Source organism: Atractosteus spatula, chromosome 2 (assembly GCF_055471065.1).
Source record: "Atractosteus spatula isolate fAtrSpa1 chromosome 2, fAtrSpa1.hap1, whole genome shotgun sequence".
NCBI lineage: Eukaryota > Metazoa > Chordata > Actinopteri > Semionotiformes > Lepisosteidae > Atractosteus > Atractosteus spatula.
In genome coordinates, this window is record NC_142707.1 from 33,657,121 (window position 1) to 33,685,109 (window position 27,989).

Consider the following 27,989-nt stretch of genomic DNA (forward strand, 5'->3'; position numbering starts at 1 on the left):
ACAGTAACTCAAAAATAAATTCTCTTTTACTTCAAAATGTATTTAAAAGCAGAACTGAAGTGTGTGAATCTGATGTGTGAATCTGATGTTTAACAGTTTCGTTTAACATTACAAATTTTAAACGACGTTATAGAAGGGGTGTTAACCACTGTGTCTTCTAGGAAGTAACATCTATCGCCAGTTGATTTTTCACTCCACCTGTCCCCAGTGAAAATCGTCCATATTGCAACAGTATTGATCAAACAAACCTCAATAACTGTCAGTCATCCTAAAGCCACAGCAAACGTAACTTTACATCAGAGCAGCCAAATTAGAACTCATAAATACTACATTAACAGGACTTTGCTTTTGTTCATGAGCAAAATGTGATCCCTGTTTTAAGAAAGTGTGAAGGTCCACATCTAGCAAGTGTGAATAAAATACGCTGAAGGAAATTATTTACTTTATTTTGATAAAGAACTGGAATATGTTTTATTATTATAATGTAAACTGTATATATAAGATGGAAATATTCAAGTATATATACTTTTTTAATATTATCATATTATAATAATAGGTGATGCTTGGATCATTTATTACTATTACCTACCTAAAATGGTACAGAAGATGGGCTAATTGCCCTCATCTCATTCATAACCATTCTTATGTTCTTATAAAATCCCCACTGGGGCAAAAACATTCAAGCCCGTGACATATGTACAGTGTTAAGATCAGTAAACAAATTGTCAAAAGTCAGAAATATACCACTCCCTTGCACTAAGACCATATGAACTCAAAACTATCTCATGTCCTGACAAAATTCAGCATGTGCTGTCTACATTTAGAAAATATGTAATCATAAAGATCCCATAGAACACAAGAAAAAAATCATTCGGAATCATTACTTTGCAAAATTTACTCCTCAGTTTGCAAATCACCTTTTGCAGTTTAGGCCTATTCTCCACTGCAGCCTTGCACCAACGCAAAAGAACCTTGCTTGAAGATGTGCTTGCTCTTATGGCACAAAAGAAACTGGTTTGAGTCAGGATGGACAAAGGTATCACTGAAGCCACCCACTCCTAGAGATACACCGTCTGTGGATTTCAGGAACTCCAGCCAACCGTAACCCCACACAGTCACTGGAACATCTGGCTGATTCTGTGCCCTCACACTGGCGACAAACAGTGGCTCAGCTTGGACAAACATAACTCCAAACTCTGGATGGAATGAAAATACCACTTGAAAACCACCCTATTTTATTTGTAATTCCAACAAAACCAATTAATTATTAATTTGGTTCTTGCTCAAGAGAACATCACACTAGAAGAAATCTTTGCTCCTCAGAAAAAACAACACCAATACCAAAATGTGTACAGTATGTCTGTAGTTTTTTTTTTAGTATGCAGATCAGGTCTCCAGACCAGATTGCATCTGGATACTGTGGGCACACCAGTTCTGTGTCTACAGGAGAGCCCTAGGCAACAGGGTGTAGGCAGTGCAGTGCAAAATCCCTCAACAATCAGAAGCCTCATTAAGGTGATGAGGTAACTAAGTATGTCCTTGATCATTGCCAAGAGCAGAGAAAAACAAAGCCAAACCACCTGCCCTCCTTGCAACAATCAAATCTCTCTTATATGCTTTTACGTTTCTTAGGTGACAGCCAATTATTCTTCTTCAAATGCAATTTACTGCATCAAATAATTACTGAAATAATTGACACATTAGTGCTGGTTTTCACCATCCATTTATTAAATGTCACACGATTGTTAAATGTTGTCTGAACTCAATACTGTATGTGGCTTCCAATCAGAAATCCTTGTTAAGGGTATTTTTTATGAGAAATCAAATGTATGTGTAAAATACACTGTACATTTTTCAAGCCATAACAAAACACAGTGTTTAGTTTTTTTGTCTCAATCCTCATTCTCAATATTACAACCATAGTCTGTAAAATGGAGAGTGGCCCACCTTTTGTCTAGCACTCACGTAATTAATTAAATGCTATGGTTAACAAAGGAAAAACAATGCTGAAAGTGTTGGGGATTTCATTTTCTTATTCTGAGATAAAACTTATTCCGCAAGTATACAGTACCTCATGTGTGAAAAACTAAACGGAAATATAATTATGAAGCAATTTCACCTTTAAACATTCATGTTGTGGCTGAAGATCGATTGTGTGTCACACAAATGTGTGTTGCACTAATGGACAAATATTAATAGCCAAGGCCAAATCCCTGCTTAAAAAAGGTGGGAATGATTCTTACCTTATCTCTTTCAACCCCTCGCTTTGGATCACCTTAAGGATTTCTTTATGACTCATGGGTGTGTTTGGGTATTTCTCCAGCACCTAAAGCAAGCCCCAAAAGGAAATATCATTACTGGCATGAAGATATTCTATTGCACCAGCAATTTAACAAATCATACATACCGTATATGCTGCCTGTACCAAAGGAAATAAAAGGTTAAAGGTAAAAGCTATTTTTAAAAAAAATATGATTTTACAATTATAGTTAAAACAGCCTGTAGATAACATTTAATGAACATTTTATACAACATCTATGCAAATATGAATATGCAAATCAGAATGTAAAACTTAATGAGAATCTGTCTTCCATGTGAGACCTACTGAAAGGGAAACCGTGGTTGGGGACGTCTGGAAATGTGCATCGTTTTGTTTAGATGAAAGAGGTTCTGGCACAGAGATGAACACTCCACCAACAGCTACTGCATCTGCTTCTGCTGGGCTGCTAATCAAGCTCTTGGTGCTTCCCTAGCTCAGCAGAAGACAGCAGATCACTCTGATGCTCCTGGGAGTCTGACAAGCACCATAATTAAAACACCACCTGTAGACTGCATTTTGCATTCAGCCTGCCATCTGTATATCACTGCTTTACCACCATTAAAAGGCACTGTGGAGAGCTCTATATTCTTGCTTTTTACATTCCAGAGATATATTTTTTTTAACTTTGCTCTTCTGCATTCTCAATGCGGCATGTTAACCTGTGTGCAATCTGAATGAAGATCACTGGCGTAGACCTGGAATTCCCAAGCCCACTTCTGCAGATAGTGTCTTCTGCTTCTCTTTCCAAATGAAATTAAATACTTAATTAAACCTGTAATTTTGTAATTGCAGTTTATTGATATTGATTATTCAGCTCTTTGAATTATAATACCAAATAGATAAGTAAATCTGGACACAAAAAAAGAAGTATTTATTATATTTTGCCCGTCATGTAGTTTCTAATTGAAGCAACAATCCTTTTAACCCCCTTTTCGAATGGACAGCTGACACTTAGCTCAGTTCACTGGAGCACCCCATGGGCTCCAGCAATATGGATAAAAAAGCCCATGTCAGCTTTTTTCTGAAATGTGCACTTCCCAGCTTTTCTGACTGCACGCCCCTCAGCACCCACTGTACAGACAAGACAGCACTGCCTGTGGGACTGAAGCAGTCCCAGTTATAGCACAGCAAGCTCGCAGGCCTTTGGAAAGTGCCAGAGGCTCAAGCCCGTCCCACCCCATCAGTTCGCAGCCACATGGGGATGCTGATCTTAGGCAGCCAGAGCCCAGAACGAAACCAGGAATGTCTAATTTCTATTAGGTTACTCATGGGTTAAATTAAGTGAGACATGATCACACAATGGGCAGAACAATGGCGCAGTAGTTAGCATGGCTGCCTTGCAGAGTTAGGGCCCTGGGTTCAATTCCAGACCTGGGGTGCTATCTGCATGGAGTTTGTATGGTCTCCTGTGTTCGTGTAGGCTCCTCTGGGTGCTCCAGTTTCCTCACACAACAGTCCAAAAACATAATGGTAGGTTAATTTGCTTCTGGGAAAGTTGGTCCCGGTTTGAGTGTGTTTCAGTGTTTGTATCTGTGTTTGCCCTGTGACAGACTGGTGCCCAGACCAGGGTGTACTCTGCCTTGTGCCCACTGCCTGCTGGGATAGCCTCCGGCTCCCCCTGGACCCTGAATTGACAGAAGTGGTTAGAAAATGGATGGATGATCATGCATATAAAAAGAGATAAATTAATTAACTGAGAGCTCAGTTTGATAAACAGCAGTTGATACCATAGTTTCCCATGCTGAGGAATTTGACCTAGACATTATAAATAGCCCATAAGGTAAAAACAGTAAAACATGGCAAATGATTCTTGTAGCTGAACAATAACACAGTACATAGTATGGTGAGGGTTGGTGAGATAAAAAATGATACCAACTGAAGGATTTTTACAGGATGGTTAGACTTCTTTAGATTTCGGCTAACATAAATTCTATGCAGTCCTTCCACTTTGATTTTCGTCGTGTATTATATTATACTGTATACGTGTGTCACCCAGCTGAAGGTTTGTGCTTCGGGTCATTCACTCACTCTAAATTAGACTGGGTTTCCCTCTCCTTTTTAAGTGTCCAGACACAGACCCACAACAATAGAACAACCATGCAACCAACTAACCCCTTTCCATTACCCTTGGTTATAATGGAATTTGCATCCTGGAAAATGACACGTCCAAAAGAATCAGCCAGAGCCCCTGACTACATTAAACCCTTGAATAGTTATGACATTCTCATTATGTGCCCTAAACACACTGTCTCAAGAGCTAAATCAATGAGACAACCTTCCATACAATCTGGCAGCCTGTTACGCAACCTCATTATGTAGTAACCTTTTACAAAGACACTTAGAGTATATTTTTAAAAGATTATGTTGGGCAGCAGCACAGTAATTTCTGTACCAGCTAAAATATAACCTTATCTAGCCTACAAAATTTGATGATAGCTTGAACTCAGTAAATTGCACTTCACAAGAGTATTCACAAGAAACACACTATTAATGACATTATTTCACATAATGATATTTCGCAGAAATATCACTGCCAATAAAATTATAAAATCCAAAGCATAGTTTAATAGAATGCAAAGAATTGCAAATGTGTAACTGTTAAATATCTGTTTATTTATGATTAATTGTGGCTCATATAATTCAACTTAATTTATACACAGTAAGTGAGTGAGTGAGTTTCTCCTGGCATATTTATCCTTACAGGAACGCTGGGGTCAGTATGGGGTCTAAAAGGAATTAATTTTGTTCTATTTTAGTTCTCACATTAACCTAAAAAATTTAAACTTTAAATTTTGAAGAAAAAAAAAATCTTAATGGAGCCTAAATTGGAGGTGTGTGTTCATCAGTATTTCAAGAATTGGCAAGCAGTATACAATACGAAATACCCAATTTTGCCTGAGATTAAACTTTGCCTGAATTTTTTAAAAATAATAGTAAAGGCTTAAGAGTGCAGAGCTAGCAAAAGACTTGGTAAGAACTAACAAAAACTAGCAAATGCCCTTTTTGGTAAGAAGGATGGCTAAAAGTTTATGTAGATTTGAATAATCTGCTGATTTTTTAAGCATTAAAAAAGCAGATCACATTTTGCATTGCAGCAAAGTTTAAATTCATTGCTTATTATTAATTGCTTATTTTTAGCATTTTGATGACAGCTTTATCATATGTACTGTATATTAACCTTACCGTATAGCCAAAGACTTCTCATGTCCCCAGTGGAAATGAAAAAAAAAACAGGAGCAATCTCCCCAACAGTGGAAAGAGAGGACTCCCTCAAATGAACACTTGATTTCAGCCTTCATCAGTATCCTCTCATTTGTCTTCAGAAAAGTACGTGATACTACCACAGTTTTGTTTCTTAAACTTGCAAGATAAGTTGTAACTTTAAACTTGCACATTTCCAGTAAAGCAAGTCATTGCTGGCAGACGAAATACTTTCTGGGTTCCAAACATACGTAATCAAGTGCAAACCGGCTTAAAGGTGTAGCACCACTTTCGATACATGTTGGAAAACTAACAAGACATAAGTGTATATGCGATACAGCTAGTACAGCATATAAGTATACAATCTAGCCAATCAATGAACTACTGCATTGAGACATTTTCACAGAAGTTTACACAGGTAACGTACTGGCAAAGAATGGGAACACCTGCATTACATCTTTCATACGGGTCATTATATTTTACCCACTCTTAGAAGAAGCACAAATTCCTTTATGGTAAACAAATTTAAAGCAATTAGAGGAAAATAATTGTTAAAAGACAAATTGTTATGTTTTACTATACTGTATCAGGGAATACTTATTTTCTCATTTATATATACTGTAGATACATGTACAGCAGTAAAGGGCATTAAAAATGTAAAAAATGAGTAACAGAACCAATAGTATCTGTTGAGTTTTTAATGTCTCTTAGTGTTTATTTCCTCTTTGATAAGTCTGGTTGGCAAACAGGAAAGAATTTTGTTAAGTGACTCACTTCAGTAGGTTAGCAGGTAGGCATCAAGCTGTATTTTCATAAGTTTAGTGGTTCAGCAGTGGGATCGTAAATCCATCTTATTCTGAAACCTGTCAGCTGTCTCTGAATCTGTGGCCCGTGGAGAAAAACAAGCACGAAGTGCACACCAAGCAAAAATATGATGCAAAAAAAACGAAGCTTTATAGAAGTCAAGCATGCCTGATCAAGAAGAGAAATAAAATTTGCACATTTAAGTGTCACTCACACAGGGAGTAGGTATTATTTAACAGGTCTGTTCACATTCTGTATGTGTTAGTTAATACTATACATGGAAAAAACAACAGGCTCAGGATAAAAGAGAAAAAAAAATGATATTGCATTACCATGCAGCTCTCCATTACACATGTAGATAAAAAGAAGTGGGAATTAGGAATGTGATTAAGTCCCACTCACCAGTGTCCCTGTTGAACTTACATATGCCAAAGTAGTTTTATCTTACAGAAAGTGGATATCAACAATGCTTGAGCAAGTCATTCACAAAATCAACTGGATTCGTATTACTGCAGGAAATCGCTGTGTACTGTGTAGCTCATGGCTACATAATCTCTCTTTTCTTCAGATTTTTTTAGAGATCTCACTGAGGAAGAAAGGTATCAGCAGCATTACAATGGGAGAGGACAGTCTGTTTTTCATTTTATAGAACCCGGCCCACAGCTTTTGCCTTTGGTACAAAGAAATTCATGAATATTTAACAGAAAGTTATCCTGTGTTGTGATATAGTTGCATAATTTCTCCCTTGCCATTAAAAATAAACAAACGAAAAAAGCCTGAAATAAAGTTCCAAGGCTTAATTTTAAATAACTGCCAGTATAATTTAATTATTTACTACGTATGTTAAAATTAACTATCAGTAAATAAACTTTCTCTTGTCACATAGATAAAATGAACAACTTGCTTTCATAGAGGAGGACTTCAAAAGCTTTTTTTTTCTTTTAGGTAAAGTTTGCTTTAGTAATGTTATCCAAAAATCAATTAAAATGCCAAAGACATCTTTAACTGAAAAAACAACCCTATTTTCCTTTCCCCCACATATCTTATTTATTGTGCCTTTCAGCTTTACAATTATTTTCTAAATTTCAAGAGAAAATTCTGCTCTGGAGAAAAAAGCTACAGGCTAAAAATCCATCAGGTAGTCTTACACCAGAGAGTGAGTGGAATCTGTGAAGTAATCTTTTATTTGACAAAGCCTGCCAAGACTAATTTCCTTGGCGTAATATATCTGATGATGTCTCTGCACTTGCCATGACACAGAGAGCAGATACTTCCGGAAGCATTTTGTCCCTACATAAGCCTAGATACCAGCAAAGTGCTTGTCAAGAGGAGTGAGAAAGAGCAAGTTAAATGCAGGACTGAGTGGTGAAAGCTGTCTATGTCCATCATCTCCATTCACATGATGCGAATGAATTTGTTTTGATAGACTTCCTGCAGCATTTGTGCTACAATCAATCTATATATTACAGAATGCCTTTCCATTGTGCAGAAGCCTCAAAACGCCTACTGTACATTTTCCTCTGGTTTTGGTGTCTACTCAAGCTGTTGGAGTAGTTATTTCTTGAGCTGCATAATTCTAATACAGTACTGGTATCAAGGCTCTGAGGTGTTTTACTGTTAATTGTACTTTTAGGTAAAGGGAATTGAAAGGAATGTTTTGCTTAGTCAACTGGAAAAGACTGTAAAAAACATCCTAACTATGAATATGACTGAACTAATTGTTCAAGTGAACAAAAAACAGGAAATATTAGGCCCTCCAGGAACTGTCTGAACTAACTGAACTATTTTTCATAGTAATGTAGCCTAGATATGATCTCCCCTCTCATATCACTATACTCTGACTTAGAAGTCTTTTCGTTGCTGAAGAACTATAAACTTCCACTCTCACTACACAACACCTATTTTCTAACATACTGTACAGTTTCTAACCACTCGGGTTAGAACCTCTTATCCACTGGCAATATTTGACTGTCAAGAAAAGGAAGGGTATCCACAATTTCCAGGATGGGCACATTGTTCAAGGTAAACCAGGGGCATCAGACTATTTCTAGTCTCCAATGAAGTGCCAGCTGCCAGAGAACACCAGCTGTACAACAGGTATGCTACAGTATATACTGTAAAGAATGCATACTTACCTACTGCCACATGTCTCTTGTAAGAGAACTGCAGTGTGTATATTTGCATGAGAAAATGTCCTTTACGGATGAATGCACTGCAGCTCACGGTGACCTGCTTCTGCACCCAGTAACTGGTAGATTATTGTGCTGCAGTCCTTGTGGAACCTTGGCGCAAAGCTTTACTGTTGCCAAGCAGGGTTGCTTTTGTATTTCAAATTAGATTATTTATAACTGTGCTTTTTCATTCCAATTCAAAGTTGCCTTTCACTTCTGAGCTTTGGTCTGACTCTTTTCTTTTCGAGTTGTCACCCTCCTTAAGGTACAACACATACAAACATGTAGGTATAAAATGCAAACCAGACAACATTATTAAACACACTAATTCTTATAAAAAGGTATTTGACAAAGCCCAAGCAGATTTTTTGCAGCTTACATTGAATTGGAAAAAATGTCTTCCATTGTGATGCCTGGTTGTCATGTTCCAGGCCAGGCTGTTTCTGTTCTGTGTTTAGGGGAGTGGCAGGGAAAGTACAATATTTGCTGGGTGCTACCAGAACTGAGTGGGGTCTCACAACCCTACAACCCTACAGCCAACCATCTGAATATAGTAGAGGCTATGAGTAGGATCTTCTGTTATTTGACACTAAAGCTCCACCACTCTTTTATTAAATGCTGCACAAAATGGGGCAAGAAAATGGGTGATTCTTAAAAAAGAAAAATAAATAACAAAAATAATAGTCATAGATTACTATTGACTTGAAATTCTATATAGTCAAGAGCAAATATTTATCTTGTAGAAATATTTACTTTCATGTTAAGCAATTTCGTTCTGACGTGTCCTTTGTGCCAAGATCAGCAGTACATAAAATTGCTTTTATTCACCATTAAGGGGGGAAGGCACGTTGGTCATGCTGACTCATGATATTCTTGGATGATTAATTCATCCATCTGTTAAGACAAACAACATTTTCTTTCAAGGGCTATTTCAAATTCATACTTCATGCTAGGCGTGCCGAGGAAAACTGCCACACCGCTAGTCTTACAACAGTATGTATGGCATGTGTGAAATGGTATCAAAGGAAAATAAAAACAACACTGACGTAAATGACAAGTGGTCATTAATGATCTCTTCATTAGAATTTTCATTACAAATCTGATTTAAACTAAAAGCTACGCAGACTAACAACAAAAAAGGCTTAAATATTATCAACAATTCCCTGTTTTTTTTTTAAGTCTCATGTCTCTTCTGCTAAATAATGTGTTCCAAGCTGTGATTTGGAAGGGTTTGTAAGGCACTCAACAAGACAAGCTAGAGTATAACTAGTGATAGGCCTTCTTTCCAAGTAAAGTGATATCTCTAGGCTGTGAACTGAGCATAGGTCTTTGGAAAGACACATTTTCATATTTACAATGTTTCATTGCAATCTGGAACACAACATTTTGCAAATATGACAGCAATTGCAAAATTTAAAACACAAAAGAAAGCTTACTTGTCAGTGTCAAACTGACTTAACTTGTTATTTGAGTTATAAGTAGGGGATTATACTCATTCTCTGTTCTTTTCTGAATTTGTGCTATAGCACCTTGTACAGTATTTATACAATATAAGAATTATGATTATCCTAGTTCCTACTCTGATTGTGAGTCAAAAATGGAAAGACAAGAAACAATAAGATCAAATACATTAAGTCACATCAAATTATGTTTGCCTATTATGTGGATTGATATTTATAATTGTCTTACTTATTATTGATAAATGTGGATTTATCCATATACCTTTCTTGGGTTGAGCCAGTAGGTGTTATTCTCATCAAATAAAATACTATTCTTTGCATCCTATTTAACAAAAAATGAACACATCAAGATTAAATAACATACTGCCACATTATGCCTGGATAAAAAAAAAATATTTACATCATTAAATACCCTTCAAAAATATTTAGAAAGGATGATGATTACTCATAAATTTGATTTTTTTTCCTTTTTAAATACTGAACTACAGTCTGTGCAGGCCTGCATTTAAAAAAAACAAGCGGAATTGAGGAAACATGAAACAGGTGGCGACTTTATTGGAGCAGATGCATGCTTTTAATATCCTCTGGTCCTGTGGGAAGAAGCAAAGGTCTCTGACAATTTTCCTAACCCACGGCTATGCTTTACCACTATTATGATTAAGTGTCTACAATGAAAAAGAAAAGAATAAATTAATAAGGAAGGTTAAATAGGTCTGGGAGAGCCTTCTCGTAAATGTGATCATTGCTTTTGCAAAAGTCATCAGCTTGTTTGGATAGTTCATTGTATTAATGGACCAATGGTCCCTTTTATAAACTGGGAGGAAAGTACTCTAGCGGAAAACAACAAATTAACTTATTTGTACTTGTGTTTTCTGCCTGCTGCACTAATGATTGTGCATGTAAGCATTCAATAAACAGAAAACACCATATGAACAGTCACAAGGCCAAACGTCACGGTAGCTACTGTAGTTATGAAGAAGGCTCAGTAAAAGATATCATATAGGCACTGGACAAAGATATGGAAACACCAATGTTAGTCACTTTGCCCATTTGCATTTGACCGCCACTTGTGATGAGTCTAGCAGCATCGGGAACTGTGCAGCAGGGATCTAGAACAATTCCTCTTGCAGTCATGCAACAATGTTCATCACCCTAAGCATGCAACAATCTTTTTTTCTTAATTTACACATGATCCACACCCAAGAGATTAAGCCAATATCTGTATTTGTCATTCAGGAAGCTTCTAACAGATCAGAACCATAGGGTTCGCAGTCACCAATCAGGAAGTTCACCAGATATTCTGTGTTTATGAATCTATCTATCTAGCTTGGGATTAAAATTTTGTTACCTTTTACCATTGGGAAGGGAACTAGTAAGAGAGGTTGGAACTATAGTCCTACAGCACCATTATATAGTACCATTTCCAGTATGCATCTTCAGAAATTATGATACATGCACGCGCTGTAGCACTAACACATTTGTTGAGATCAAAGTTTCAAAATTAATGCAGCAAACTGGCAGATACTATCAGAAAATTCAAAGTAATACTTTCACGAGTCTTTTAACCTCATATCTATTCAATTTGAAGAAAACAAGTTCATGGGTAATGCCTTTGAGGGATACTTTATCTAATTGTTGCTTCAGCACATAAACCATGCTTTCTATTAGATAAACAATGACAGTACATTCATTTTCAAAATAAACAGTGTACAAGCACTGCAGTTTTAACTTGAGCACAGTATTTTAATAAACTGACTGACAAGAGATAGCAATCATTTATACCCTCTCAGAAAAAAATGCTCAAATATATTTAACGTTATTGCCAATGTAGGACTATGCAATGCACTATTGTTGTATTATGAAAAATAGAGATGTTAAAAGCCAGCAAACATATTCTTTCTATTCTTTGTTTCAAAATTCAGTGAGGCAAGAAAAAACAGACACATTGCTGTAACCATGCCCTCATCAGTGCTTTTACAAACTAGATACAGTACGTGTTAACTGCTTATGTACTGCACTACACATGATAAATATGTCTCAGCAGCACTAGATTTCAAAATCTACTATGGATTTCCACGATGCACGAAAGTAGTCAGCTAACATTGACCAGAGCAAACAGTATTCTCGACAGAGAGACTCGTGCATTTGTACTGAAATATGGAGTATGGAATATGCTTTGTTAGGGAAATTGAATTATTCAAAACATTGTAGACTTGCAGCATAAGGAACTGATCTAAACTATTATAAAGGCTACAATGATAAATAACTTAGTATTCCAAAGATAGTAAAAAATGGGATGGCACACTGAAAGACACAAATGCGTTAAGTGTACTGTACATAACGGATATATTTTAGAGGTAAAAGTCATAATAAGCAAATAACAGAGTAAGAGGGTTTTATAATGATGTTGTCTAAAAACCCAGAACTATACAGTAAAGGATTTTCCTACAGATCACGGCTTAATTTGTAGGACAAGAGAATAAAACCTCTGAAAGTGAAAGCCATAAGGTACATTCTCCATACAGCCCTGTTATTGTTACCTCCTACATTTTAAGCATATAATTGTTAATGCAGTACTTCCCCCCAATTTTATTATTTGTTTAGGTCACTATTTCTAACAGAAACTGCTTCACGATCATTAAACATCTGCAAATACTTCTCAAAGCTTACTGCGATGACATTTGATGAGGTGGGGCCTGAAAGCCCGCAGTACTGATATCAGTACCTTTTCTTTAATAAATGAGAGGAAACTGCAGACATGTAGGTTGCTTTCACAGAAGTAACTGTGACTTGTAATAGACTTTTGCACAGCAGGATAAAAGCACAGATCAAGAAAATCCATTAAAGGGCAGCTCACACAGAAAGTATATGAAATCTGCTGTGCTGTGCCCATTGTGCACTTGTGTTTTCTTTTTTTTTCAGATTTAATGAGTTCACCTCTGAAAATGCCTTGAAGTGTAGTGTTTATACAAAGGTTTCTATTGAGACTGAATGTTAATGAGCTCCCAGAATGCTGCCTGCAATCGATAAGGGCAGGGCAAAAGCACGATTTCAAGGCTCACACCAGTTTGCACGGAAAGGGGAATTAGCTCCTCTATTTCACTTCCTCTTTCTCTCCATTGAAAAGGCTTCCATCGTACCTAAGACCAAGCTGCCTGCATGAAGTGAAACAGCAATTCAAATACTGGCTGTAAACTTTCATTTGTACTGTATGTTTCAACAGCTACAAATCATTTCTGAGATTGATTTAGTTTAAAGTTTAAAGTAAAGCTTATTTTATACTTAAACACAGTAAATGCTTAACTAGAATTTGACTTTTCAATGCCAAAGATTTTTTTTTCTGCTCTTATCAGATAACAACAGTGTCTGTAAGACATAAAGCATTTTGATAAATGTATTCTTTCTAAAGTACCTTAAATATTACCTACAGTATGAGATAATTCTACGTCATTCCTGAATGTTTAAAATTCTCAGTCACCCAGAATAGACTTCATACCATAACAATGATTCCTTTCCTTAAAATGGCTCCTTAATGATCATTTGGTTACTATTAAAAAAGTTTATCAAGTCTTAGTTCAAAGCAGTAAAATTTTTTCATCAAAAAGATCTTCAGTGTTATTTTTATGTGTTTGAAAGAGCCTGCGGTTATAGCACACTTTTCACTGTCTTGCGTAATGAAACTTACCAAAGCAATTCCATTAAGGCCTGTTCAAAAATCAATGGGAAGAGCTTCTTTTCTTCCTCCACACGTGTTTCTGCTAGCTGAAGTAAAGATCCACTGTAAATCCCAAGAGAAGCTTGCAGGGATGATGAGTGCTTTCAAACCACCTTGGAAAACACTAACGATGACTGCAAGCTTTGGCAGCTACTTAATTGCGTACAGAACAACTCTTGCAGCTGAAGTGAAGCAGTGGGAAAATATTTTCTCTTGTGCCCACAGAGGAAAGAAACTGGCAGAACTGCGCTGGCTGTACTTTGCTTCAGTCAAGCACTTTGTACTTCACATGCTATTGTAGCGTAGCTCAAGCTGGCGCCCCTCCAGGCAATTGTTTTATTATTGTTTGTGGAAAATTAAAATCCAGGCCTGAGAGTTAGAAACATGCAATCCTCCGGAGTGCTTTTTAAAGCACAACATTTCGCTTGAAATTCTGTCATCCTTAGACTGCAGGACTTCGGCAATCCAAGACTGCCGAGCACTGACTCAATTACACAGTGTAAGGCCTTTTCCTCTGGGAAACTTTTGGCATACCAACACATCAAGGATGTCTTAACCCATAAAGAGACTCATTACTGTGAGTCAAACTCTCTTCAGAGGAAAAAATCCAGCTCCTGATGTGGATTACAGTGGAGAAACAACTGTTTTTTTACCATGAGAGTTCATGAGAAAACCTTACTAAAGAAAATGTTAAACAAACACCTTTTTAACATTTCTGACAGACAGCTACTGGTATTTCTGGCACTGTTATGGCTTTAATCTCGAAATACAAAAGAGGTTTCATGAAACTAGTTTGGTTTTTGTTAACGTCACTCTACATTTGTTCACATTCTCAGACAAAAAGAATTCACTACAAGCAGTCCTGCTCTTACAATGTTTTTTTTAACTTATTGTTTAAACAGGAACAAATTACAATGGTATTTGTACTTTAAAAAGCACAGTATAGACAAAAATGCTTTTTTCTTGTTTTGTCAAAGAAAATCGACTGACTCACTGATGTAATGGCTTTGACAGTGAGTCTAATTAATTTGTTATCAACATCTACAGTACAATGAACTTTAATCTGCACAATATTTTAAACAAGTAAAGCAATCTACAACTTGGCACACATTTCTGCACTAACACAAAAAACAGTTTATCAGAATTCATTATTAACATGTGTCACATCAATCCAGAATTAGACACAGTCTGTACAATAAAATTTAATGTTTTCTTAGAATTGTTCTGATTCTTGGAAATGCTGTAAATATATATTGTTAGCATATGGTGGCATTTTTCCAAGCTGTACAAATAAGTCAAACATTAATGCAGATAGCTAATCTGTGCTTTTTGCTAACTGTTTAATTAATGTAAGCTTGAACCATTCAAGAAATACAACATAATTACTGATTACGAATTCAGAATGAAACATAATAACACTAATTCACTAAATTCAATAATTTAAAAGTGTGTACAGACTATATCAAAACACTATTACTAGACATTCCTAGTGTAGCCTTTGTTACAGAGCATACCACAGGAATTTATTGCTACAAAATAAATATCACTAATACAAACTAAAAACACACATTTCTTTCATAATACATTTTAGCAATTTTCAAACTATTAAATAACATATAAAAGCTAAAAAAACATAGAAATGGAACATGTAGGTCAATGATATACTAACGTACATGATCAAATGCAACAGTGTGTTCTACAAAGATGCTCGTTCAGACTGTTGCTGGTGTCAACTTTAGGAGCATGTTTCCGAAATAACCTACAACTCGCCAAAGAAGCTCAAACCAATCTAAGCCCCAAATTTTCATTTTGTTGCTCCTCTGCTTTGATATTTTATGGAACCTGGGGGTGCCTTATCTGTGATCCTGGGGATGCTACTTCTTTGAGACACATGTATCCCCTCCAGATGCATTGGATGTACTTCTCCAGTAATTTACAGGGAGACATAGAAAGGAATACCAGTATACTGTATGTGTGACTGGATGTCAGCATAATCACCGTTGGTCAATTTGGATACCTGACACTTGTGCTCCTCTCTATATAACCTGTGCTACTTTTACCTGCTTCCTGGTTTCTCTTATCTCTTTCAAAGGATTGGAAATTGATGCTGATCACGCTCAGATCATCATTGTCTCTTTTCTTCCTTCTACATCTCTGATTTGTGAAAAACCATCACCTTCTGAATGTTCTCCCATCATCTTAAACCTACTCTTGTGAACTCTGAACTCCTTTTCCACCTTTCTTCTTCACCCTACCTGTTGGCATCTTCATTTCTTTTCCTCTTGAATCCATAACTTTATTCTCTCAAAACCTTAGTGTCACTTTTGCCCACCCTTTCCAAATCTTAATATATTTTGTCTGTGCTACCTATTCTTGGACACACTTTAAAGCTCTAATATTGGTGCCTAAAATAATTTTATACAAGCGGGCTATGAAGGAATGAAGAAGAAGAAAAAACAAAATATACAAATTGAAATGAAAGTAGACCATGTCTAGAACTGGCTTCAATTGTGTAATGAAAAAACAAGAATAAAACAGATGTTTCCAAGATAAACAAATTACAAGAATTATAAGATTTGACAAAGACAGAAAACAATATTGCAAGACAGGCAAAAAATAATACAAAGTATTTTTTCAGTACTATAACAGCATATTGTAGTCCTATAAAAGCAGAATTAAACACTTATAATAAATAATAATAGTGTTTTAAAAGTTCATTTTAAGAGGTATAATCTCTAACCGGACACACATTAGCAGTGGAATACTGCATAAAAAATACTGGTTATAATGGAGGCAATACAAAATCAAAAGTATAAAAATGATTCATAAAGGAAGTAGAAATATTAAATATTCATGGATGATTCTGAAATGCAGGAAGCTATGTGTGAAAGGGATCTGGGTGTTTACAGTATGTACATTTTCTAGGGCTTCATCAAGACAATGTGAGGATGCAATAAAAAATCAAACAGAATACTTACAGGCTATACAGCAAGAAGTGTAGAATTCAAATCAAGGGAAGCTATGCTTAAGCTTTACGATCCAGTAATAAGAACTGTTGTAGAATTTCTAACACGTTGTGTTCAGTTTTGTACACCACTATCACAAAAAGAACACTACAGCTTTAAAAAGAGGTAAACGTAGAGAGTATTGATAAACCAAAGTAGTGATAAAAGGATAAAACAGGACCACAACAGGAAAACAAAAAGGAAGCCATTTAGGACACACTTCTTTATAGAGAGAGTTGTGCATGTCTGGAACAGGCTTCCCAGCCAAATGTGTGAGGCTTAAACACTGCAACCCCCAACTCTCCAGAAAATGGAAAAGGGTCAAGGGAAAAAAACTCCCCTTCCTAGAAGGAAAACAACAGTGTTCCAACTCCTCTGAGATTATACACATGTCCTTAACTCCCTAAAATAATGTATTTAGTACCAGATCTGTCCAGAGGTTCCTTGGGTAATATCTGTGTCTGTAGTACTGTTGATGTGACTTTCTACAGCCGAGGATGTTACAGACTGCTATGGGGAATTGAGGCTACCATAGCACATTAATGTTTGATGCTATATTTAAGCCCTTCAAGACAATGCAGGCAGGACCAAGCCGCTTCACTCCTAGAGATATGCCTCACATTTAATCACAAATTTTACAAAGTGGCACTACTGTCCAATACAGAGGCATGTCATGTAACACTAAGTAGTTATGACATAGAGGCAATACAAATGCAATAAATCACACACAAACAAAATGAAACAGACAAGCACATCTGTTTCTAGTAGCTTGTGAATCATGCAAGACCTGAGCCAGATGACCATGCAGAAGGCTGAGAACCATGTTCCTGAGATAATGTTACCACTGGGAAAACTGTGCTATTGTGGGTAGGCTATTTTCTTTTAATGTGGCAGGAATGTGTATTTGTAAAAAATACTCAAACTCTAAAAAGAATTATCAAACAAAAATAGAAATAGCTGCATTAATGCGGATGCTGTGCATGTATCTTTTAGTCTCTGAGCTCACAATTCATTTCTACAAAATGTGGGTAGCTCAGATAACTTGGGGATTCTACCATTCCTCCCATTAATGTAATGTAAAAAACAAGCTATAATAACTAATTTTTTTTTGTTTTCAGAGCTATGGGGATGTATAAATATATTTGTTGCAAGTTTTTTGATGCCAGCTGTTAATCGGGGAGCACCTTTGTGTGAAATAAAAAATCAGAACCACCATATTACCCACACATATTATATATGGACTGAAATGACACTTTGTGAGGTTCAACAGTCTTAAATCTAAGCACCCAAACTAACTGAGGCACAAAGAAGCAAACAGAGCTCCTGCAGGAAGGAAAGATCCAAGGGCCTGACTGGTCACTACAGTCACATGACATCAACCAAGTGTTTTCAATCCCCTTGGCTGCAGCAGCAATAGAGCCACGCTTCCAGGGTTATCACAGGAGTCATATCAGCATCCATTTCAATCACTGCTGGAGGATGCACGTCCTAAGGTTTTTCCATGAATTTCTCTCTTGAGAAATCCTCATCCAGCCTGCTCTTGGCCATTTCTGTTGTGTTCAAATGAAAATCTTGAATGTCTATGATAATCAGTGCGGAGTCCAATGATGATCCACTCCTCACGTAATGTGTCTGTGCTTTTTTCCTAAATCAGTCTCACTATTACAATTAAGCAACATACTTTTGTTTTGTGTTCTGGTTATTATATTGTGCATTCTCTTTTTGTTATTCCAAGGATACATTGTTGACTATGTCTTTTGGTCATTTGTAGTTTCGGTATTATTTGTGTATTCAGTCCCGTGGACTCAACCCAGCGAATTCAATGGGTCACAGACTCCATGCAGTTATTGCCTCAGAGAGTTATGCAACCAAATACTGACTTTTACACTCTGAAATTTAAAGAGAATGTTTCCCAATACATACTGTCAACTGATGTTACTGAGTTCAATACAAAGTATTGTTCAATACAAAGTTTTTGTTGTTATATGATCAAACAGCATTGGACTACACAAAAATAAAATAAATCTTACTTATCATTCATATTAAACTATAAAGCAAATCGTATTTTTTTTAAAGTTTACAGTATGTATATTTTAATGCTAATCTGTATACATTATCTAAAGTATCAGAATTGATCCAGCACATGGTTGCTCCATGATTCACGGGGACTGTAAAATAGTAGCAGACCAGGTATCTGTGCAATGAGAATAAAAGCTCTGCAACCTCAGAAAAGGGACAATGGGAAAGAAATAACAGACATGGCTAATGTGTCAATTCAAACAGTCACACTGACTTAAAACAGAACACTAGCAGGCAACACAAATCAAGTCACAAGGACCTACTTAACCATACACATCCAATTCAGAGATGTTGTTCCTTATCTCCATGGACAGTAAAAACAATGCGGTAGTGTGCTTCAGTTGTAATCACCACAGAAAGAGGACTGATGCTTTAGTAAGATGCTAGAAATATATTATATGTCTGTGTATAAGATATTCTAACACACATACAGTACCGTGAGTCCATAAAAATTATTCCAACAGGGACACCAGTCATGGAATCAGTCACAGAAACAGCAGAAAAAGGCACACAGAATCTGGGTGGCAAACGGTGTAATTTCCACAACTAATCTCTTAATCCCATTTCATACTCTTTAGACCACTGCTGTCTGGGGGGTTCACAAGAAAGCACCAAATCCCCTCCATTTGCCGAAAGCTATGAAAATCTTAGTATTTATATATTCTCATAAGTGACAGCTCCCTTCTTCATACATATGGAGAAGGTAAAGAGAGCTTCCAGTCAGATTCAGGCCAGCAGAGGAGAACAGCCTCCGCCAACAGTGGGCATTTCCTGTACAGCCCACCAGCGGAAAGAGAACAGAGCAGAGCACTGTGCCTGGAACAAGGACCGGGGGCAGAAAGAGCACACCTGGCAAGAAGAAGAAAAAAACAGACACCGTCTGCATAATTTCAATTAGCTACTGGATGATACACCCACACGATTGTTTACTCTGCTTTTTTTTAAAAATGACAAGCTGTTAGTCTTGCTACACTCTGGTTGCTCGAATGCCAGCACATGCAGAGTCACCCATAGCTGCCTGCTAAAAAACTAGAGTTTAGAGAGCAGGACTGAGCCTTGCAAAATGGGAAAAAAAACTAAACTAAATGAAAGTAATATTTGTTGTTGTCAGTGTTTGGTACCACATAAGTCCATTGTATGGACATATAAGTTTCCTAACAAGTCAAATCTTCTAATATAATGTATGTAACAACCTCAAGTAAACTCTTTCTTCTACTCATACCACAATTGCAAAAAGTTATTTCCCAGTTGCAGAAAGTGACTTGAATTGGCTCTGTGGTGCTATGTTTAATCCAGCTTTACCATTCTGATTCTCTTACTGTTCTTTTTTTCTCTTTCTGCCCCCTACTGGAACCAAAGTGGACCAAACAGAAAAAGCAAAATGGCCTAAAGCCAATAATAATCTTTGTTTTTTGAATTTCCTTTCAGTATCTGTCACATGCATCTTGTATTTATTAAAAAGTCTTGTTTTTCGGCTTTATACCACCAGGGTTATCATCTATAGCAGTGAATGCCATTTCAAGATAAAGAGCTCAGTCCGGGAAGAAAAACAAAAGCTCCCGAGATGGGAAGTGTCTGAATGTGAGCTACCAGACATCTGACACAGACAAAACTTTTCACATGACTGAATGTGATTCACAATTCTGAATGGATATTTTGCAGACATGACCATTATTTAGAAGGCAAAATGAAGCAGGATAATAAATATTGTAAAGCAAGAACACTAAATTCCAAATATTGTATTTCTGCTATTTCTGCTAGAATTCTGCTATTCTATTTTACTAGTATTTGTTTTGACTCTTCATGGAGTAAAACCACAAACAATATACTGTGTAATAATAATTATACAATAGAAATAATAATACAGTAATGGGTTGGCTGCTATAACAGAAAATTCTATATGAGCTGTTAGGTTACTCAAAATAAGACTGTTGCCTGTATGACTGATGTGTGACTGTTATATACTTCAGAATGGAAAAGCTGTCAATACAAAAAAGGATACTATAAAAGCAAACAGAGATTGAAAGGAATATTGTTATTGAGGCTAAAATAAAGAATAACACTTTCTTTCAGTGCTACAGCAAATGGCACAGTGAAAGATGGAATTAAAGGTGTTCACTAAGTCAACAACATGCCTCAGGCAGCAGGAGGACAAAGTTCTGTATTAAATAGTATTAACATGGAAGAGCCAGTGTTTTCCATACTAGAAGCACTCAAGGTTAACTAATCTCCAGGGCCCAATGGTATCTCACCAATTGTATTCAATGAATTATGTTACTCAAGTGATGCTGTGCACAACTAAAAGGGGACAGCCCCATACCAAATAAGTATAGACCAAAATGTCTGGTTTCTGTCACATATAAGCTTATGGAGGGTGGCATGATAGTGCAGTGGTTATAATTGCTGCCTTTAAGCCCTGGGACCCTGGGTTAAATGAGGTACTTTCTATGCAGAGTTTGTATGTTCACTTAACTGGATTAAGCAGTTAGAAAATGGATGGATGGAGGAAAATATGGAAACATTAATAGAAACTACACTACAATGTCACCCATATGAATGTAAGAAAAGGTGGGTCTTGCTTAAGTAACTTGCTAGAATGATTTGAACAGGCAACAACAGTAATAAACAAAACAGATTATACAATACAGTGTATGTGAAAGACCCCAGCTTCTTATAGCTCGGAGAATCTGCAAACTTAAACCCTATAAACATCTTTGCTATTAATTTGCACAGATTTTCCTGGCTTTGTTTTTAAATGTTTTATCACAATCTAAAATAATATAACAATATACAGTATATAAACCCCTGGTCTGTCTGAGCTCTAACTAAACTTATATCCTCTCTCAAAACTCAAATCCTCTCTATAAACAACCGGGCAGCTGTGCTGATTACCTGCATCAAAATCAAAGTCTTTCTCAAACGTTACACTTTCCAAGACTCACAAAAACCAAGTCCACAAGTCCATCTGTCAGGTCAGTTGTCGGTTCCTTCTTCATTTTTCCCTCTGGTCCAGCACATAACAGAGGCTCTGCTCTCCTCCTCGGTAGCGGAGGTCGACAGCCACAAGTGTCACATGACCAGTTGTCTTTTACCAATTGTTCGAGTGAAAGAAGATAGCAGATCATCCTAATTTCCATCAATCATCTAGATTCCAGCAAAGTCAGTAAACTAGTCAAGTACATAGATAAGACATAAACAGAAGGATTATCACACACTTTAGAAGCTGCAAAATAAATGTAAAAATACTTAGAAAAAAATAGGTAGCTAAAAATACTTAGATAAAACTCTACACTCTATCCCACTGTGTCCATTGTGGGTAAGGCTCCAGCTCTCCTGTGATCTTTTTGACAAGTTTTGAATAAGTGGATTAGAAAATGGATGGATTCTAAAATTGTACAATGCACTAAAAATACTTTATTTAGAATACTGTGTACAGTTTTGCTCACCACAAATAAAAAAAATAAATAAAGTGCTGATATACTTCCAGTCCTGAACAGAGAAGAATAATAAGGCTCCTAATCCAAGTATTCAGAATCTTCATTTTGAATTGACCATTGACAAACTGAAGCCAGTGGACTCCTTCAGAATAACCAGTGAAATACAAGCCACAGAAAAAAAAACAATTGGAAAATGGGAGGTGTTTCTTTACACAAAGGATGGGAGAAGCTTGGAACAACCAAGCCAGCCATGACATTGTAGCTGATCCTGATTTCTAACCTACTACTAATGTACTGTACCTACCAAATGGGCTAGATGAATGGCTGCCTCTAATTATAACCTTCTTCATGTTCCTCTTAATATTTTCATGCATGTCACAAGGTATTCATTGTTTAGTATATTTTTATGATCAGATGTTAGGGTGTGTTTCAATGGTGAAAATTGATGTGAGTGGTGAAATTAATGCAGCCTGAAATGGTCATCTGCCTTCTGTTTGCATAGATGATTAACACATGCACACTTCTTGTGGACTACAGTACCTTTCAGTTTAGCAGAGAAATGAAAGGCTTTTTGGACTGTAGTCCTACACACTGAATCAAATTATATCACAGAGGTGTTCAGCTTTGTTCTTTTTCATTTCACTTCAAGCACCCCAAAGACACATGGCTGTCAGAATGAGTAGTTATTGAAATCCTGTCCAGAAAAACTCCACGTCTTCTTCAAAGAACTGCTTGCAGTGAGAAGAAATACTAGTTACATTTCAAATAAAGTTTTGTGTGTAGCTTGGGATGTGATTGAATGTGTTTAGTTTACCCTATCCTGTAAGCATGTCATACACAGGTTTGAGTACTGTTAATGAGGCTTTGACAACCTATTTAGGAACTCCGTGATTCTGTTCTCTGTAACATTTCTCTGGGGGTGGAGTACCATTTGTAAGTGAAAGGGTGAAAATGATTGTTAGGTGGTCTCTAATGTTCTTTTTCACATCTTTACAGCTGGCAGTGCTGTGGTTGTGAAAGTCAGGCCTAACTTCAAGAAACCAAACAAAAACTGTGAGCTGCTCATTGTTGCATTCTGTTAGCAAGTTCTCCAGCACAGCACTACATTATTATTATTTACATTTTTGGTTATTTGATTGTGGTTTTGGCAATGGATATTGAAAAAGAAGGTCTCTCAGTCTTCTGCTATGAAACATACAAAACACTTCAAATGCTATAACGTTGTCCAATGTTTTAATGTACAACAGAAAGCCATTTTGTTCTCAAAAGCCCATGATGTGTATTCTACAACACTGTCAAGTACATTTAATTTCATTACACATGAAATGTGACCCGTTTGAGCAAATCTTTCCTAGATAAGTGTGATAATGTAACACTTTCATTGCCAGTTATGTCCAATTCCTGCTGCAGTGACAGAGTAGCATTGACTGAATTGGAAATCGAATCGGACCTTGGGAAATGCCCTTCCAGGCCCCAGTGAGCTGCTGCAGAAGTGCTACTCAGGTCTGGGGTTGCCTTTGAAGAGACCTAACAGGACCATCAACGATTTTCCAGAGATTTCAATCATGATTCATTCACAGACACATATGTTCCCTGACTCTGTCTACAGTTGTTGGTTAACCCATTTGTATCAAGGCTAGATGCATTAGAGCGCAAGATGTGACAAACATTTCTTGTCTTTTCTGCAGATATCTCAAAGCTTTAAAGTCTTAATCCTACAAGGTCTTGGGACCAGTACTGCAGTTCACTGAGTGATGCATGACATGGTATCAAACAGGTGCTGTGACTCATGGTTCTCAATTGCTTCGTAATGCCTTCACAGATCATACACAACACTCATTCTACCCATGTACAGTCATTCTATACACAGGCATTATTAATATTTTCCTCAATATTCTGGCCATCACTGAAAGGTCTCAGAAATAACTCAATTGAGAGGATTGATAGAATGTGAAATATTTTATTTTTTCTGCAATTGAAAAGTCAAGCGACAAATGAAATTGAAAAGCCCACCAATAGGTGTCAAAGGAAATGGCTTCCCTCAGTCTATACAGCATGATTTCACTATTATTATGGGTGACTATGACTTACTGCTTGTTTTCTAATGATTCAGCTGTAACAAAATGTTTTTGATGTGGAGAATGCTGACCTTCAATGATGTGAAATACATGCATATCCAGACTTACAGTATGTATGGTGTATTTTAATACAACATAAACATAATTGTAATGAGAGTGGATGCAAAACCATCTCAAGGCATAAAATCAGCATAAAAACACTGATTTTAAAATATCTACAAACAGTACATTTTAAAAACAAACTATTGAAAAACAGAATCCCTGTTATCTACAGTATAATGCCTGTAAATCAACACCTCCTTTCAAAATATTCACCCTTTATTATCTTATAGCCCGGAATTAAAATGCATTAAATAGTTTTCATGTGCAAAAAAATGAAAATATGACTTTATATGACTATCATGATGTGTGGTAAGATTAAGTGAAACTCTCTGTAAATCCATGATGATGGTCCTCTGGAGAAAGGTGGAAGGGTATAGTGTCACAGGACAAGAAGAAGAGCACAGAAAAACTAAGAAATGTATTAGTAATTAAAAATAATTTGTATAGATCGCTGTGAAGAGACGGAATGCCGGTTTGTACGAGAGGGGGGCAAGTAGCCCAGAGAGGAAGAGAAGGAACGATGAAGAGATTTAGAAAAAGATTTGGAGGAAGGCATAGTGGACTGCAGCAGAAGTAGGCTGAAGTAGTTTAGGTGGGTAGCTGCGTTAGAATGCCTAGGCTGCAAAGGAACAAGGGTTTATTCCATGCTGAAAAGAGAAAAAAAGGAAACACAACATTTCAGCTGTGAAGCTTTCTTCGAGTGACAGAAATTTGTATATATTTATCATTTCTTATAAATTAGAAATGTTTTGGTCTGTTCTTACTGTGGATCGGTGTAAGATAATGTGAGGCATTGAAAAATTCAGCAAGTGTTACAGGTTATATTTTTGTAGTGTTTTAATGCTTTTAATGGTAAAAATTAAAATATAAAACAGAAAAAAAACAGAAGTGCTGCAAAAGTGTGGAGAAGGGTATCTAGGAGAGTAATAAAGAAAAATTGCTCTGAGAAAGCAAGTAGTAAATTGTAAAACACAGACAAAAAACAGAAAGAATTTTAAACTATTCTTAACTATTTCAGGCAAACACAAATGAAGAGGAAGCAAGCATATCTCAAATTAGCGCAAGCAATGCTGAAAATATGCAAGGGTTTTGAATTTATTTAAACACACACTGCTTAAGCCTGAGAGTTAGAAAACATGCAGATTATGAGCATCAACAATTTTCCACAAGTCTCCAGTAGAATTTTAACAAATTTAACAAATTTCCAGATATTGAGTAAAAGTGCTCTGCCTTATTCCAGCCTCTGGATATACTGATTGGATGATGTCCTCTCCTGAAAGCGGGCATGTTTCCTGGCAGTGTTTTTAATCTCGGTTTAACATGCACGTGTAATGGACTGCTACCCAGACCTGAAGGGGGCAAGCATCCCAGATGGGAGAAAGATCCTTACGCAGGAGAAGACAGGTGCAGGACTAAGGAGAGTCGATGACTGGCAGCAGGCGTGTGGGGCCTAGTAAGTAAACAGGGCAGGCAGGCAGAGACACAGGCAAGAAGCTGCTGTACAGCCGAAAATTCGAATGGCTGGTATGAATACAGCTTAATTTAGGTTCCAAATGTAACCAAGCAGAAAAAAAAATAATAGTCCCCTACAGCAGAGGTTCCAAATCCTTGTCCTGGAGGCCCAAACACCTGCTGGTTTTTATACCAACCCAGCTTAATTGCCTACTTAAAGCCTTATCGAAAATTTCTTGATTGGAATATATTCATGATTTTTGTCTTCTACTCAGATGTTTTGGGATTTTACTTAGGCAAAAGGCAACCTCCAATGTGAAAGCAGTCAAATGAACCCTGTTACTGTACTAATTAAGGGTACAACTGAAAGGTTGGCTGGAAAAAAAGCCAGCAAGTGTGTGGTCCTCCAGGAACAGGACTGTGCTAAACATTTGGCATGCCAGCCTATTTCTATAGACCAGTGTGGAAAGCTTTCTCTCAAAGAGCTTTTGTTTTCTGCATTTATTTTTAAGTGTTTTTGTAGTTTATGTACAATTCTTAAAAATCTAAAGTTTTGAATGTTCTGTAATGAATTTATCACTATGTAATATATTATTAGTATATTATTTCAGTATAAAGCTCAGGATAAACTCTGGGCTGATGAGCCCCTATGGCTTTGGTATGGAATGTTTCTGTTTCATGTTAGAAGTGGTTGATTTCACTAGATTTCTTTTAGAAAACAGATGGTGCAAGGATGTGAGAAAACACAGCACAGTCCAGTGCAGTTTCGAAGTAGGTTTATTCGGATGACCATCCACAGAGCAAAACAAACTCAGAAGTCAGCTCTACAACATAGTCATCTTAAAGGCATGTTTATAATGCAAGTACAGCACAGCCAACCTCTTGCATTATCATAAATGCCACAACATATTTAATAATAATTGCTTACACTTATAAAGCACTTTTCTGCACACTCCACTCACAGTGCTTTACAGGCAGTGGGGACTCCCCCCCACCACCACCAAAGTGTAGCCCCCATCTGGATGATGCGACGGCAGCCATAATGCTCACCACACATCTGCTATCAGTGAGGAGAACAGAGTGATGAAGCCAATTCATAGATGGAGATTATTAAAAGGCCATGATTGGTAAAGGCCAATGGGAAATTTGGCCAGGACACCTCCTTTCGATAAATGCCCTGGGCTTTTTAATGACCACAGAGAGTCAGGACCTCAGTTTTACATCACATCCAAAGGACGGGGCCTTTTTACAGTACAGTGTCCCTGTCACTATACTGGGGCATTAGGACCCACACAGACGGCAGGGTAAGACCACACTGACCCAATTAACATCACTTCCAGCAGCAATCTTAGTTTTTCCCAGGAGGTCTCCCATCCAGGTACTGACCAGGCTCCAACTGCTTAGCTTCAGTGGGCTGCCAGTTATGAGTTGCAGGGTGATATGGCTACTGGCTGCTAGCTGGCTATCACATATTTAAACACAGAATGTTAAAGGACATATGTGCATGGTACAGGAATACTTCAAACACCAACACAGACTGCATATTCTGCATATGTCCAGCTGTTTTGAGAAGTCACACACTCAGTACTGTCTATCAGTTATACCTCAATGTCAAAAGGCCTACAGTAATCATCCTGTGTTAAATTACGCAAAGTATTCAGTTATCGTGTAGACTCTCATAAAAACAGTTACAGCATCATCCCCAATAATTCAATGCAACACCTGATTACTGTTGAAAAATCAAAAGGAAGGGCAAATAACTTGAGGTGTTTTCCAGGAAAAAAATGTAACGGGATGAACTGGATTTAAACTCTCTCTACTTCAAAAAAAGAATTTTGGTGACCTTGACTTATTGTATAAGAAAGGTTTAAATACAAAAGTCAAGTTCATTAAAAAAATGGTTTGCAGTATTGAGAGTTTCAGTCCATCTCAGTTCAGTTCAGTTTATTGTCATATACACAAGTGCAATGAAACGCTTATTTGCATGTGTGCTCCAATACAAAGCCATTAAAGGAATCACCAACAACATAAGCGCAGAACAGCAGCAGCAACAACAAGTTAAATAACATACATCTTAAAAAACAAGAAAAAATTTAATCCTACAACCTTACCTGTACTTTGTCTCCGAGTGTTCCTTTGAATAACTGTATTGTCTGCAAACTGCA

At 36.9% G+C, this 27,989-nt stretch overlaps 1 protein-coding gene across 1 annotated transcript in view; it reads right to left on the reverse strand.

The window, feature by feature from the left end:
- asxl2 (ASXL transcriptional regulator 2) overlaps positions 1-27,989 on the reverse strand; it is a 128,171-nt gene that overhangs the window by 89,076 nt on the left and 11,106 nt on the right. Inside the window, exon 2 of the mRNA XM_088908623.1 lies at positions 2,244-2,326. Within this exon, the coding sequence (XP_088764749.1) occupies positions 2,244-2,326 (83 nt within the window). The remainder of the gene's footprint in view (positions 1-2,243; positions 2,327-27,989) is intronic.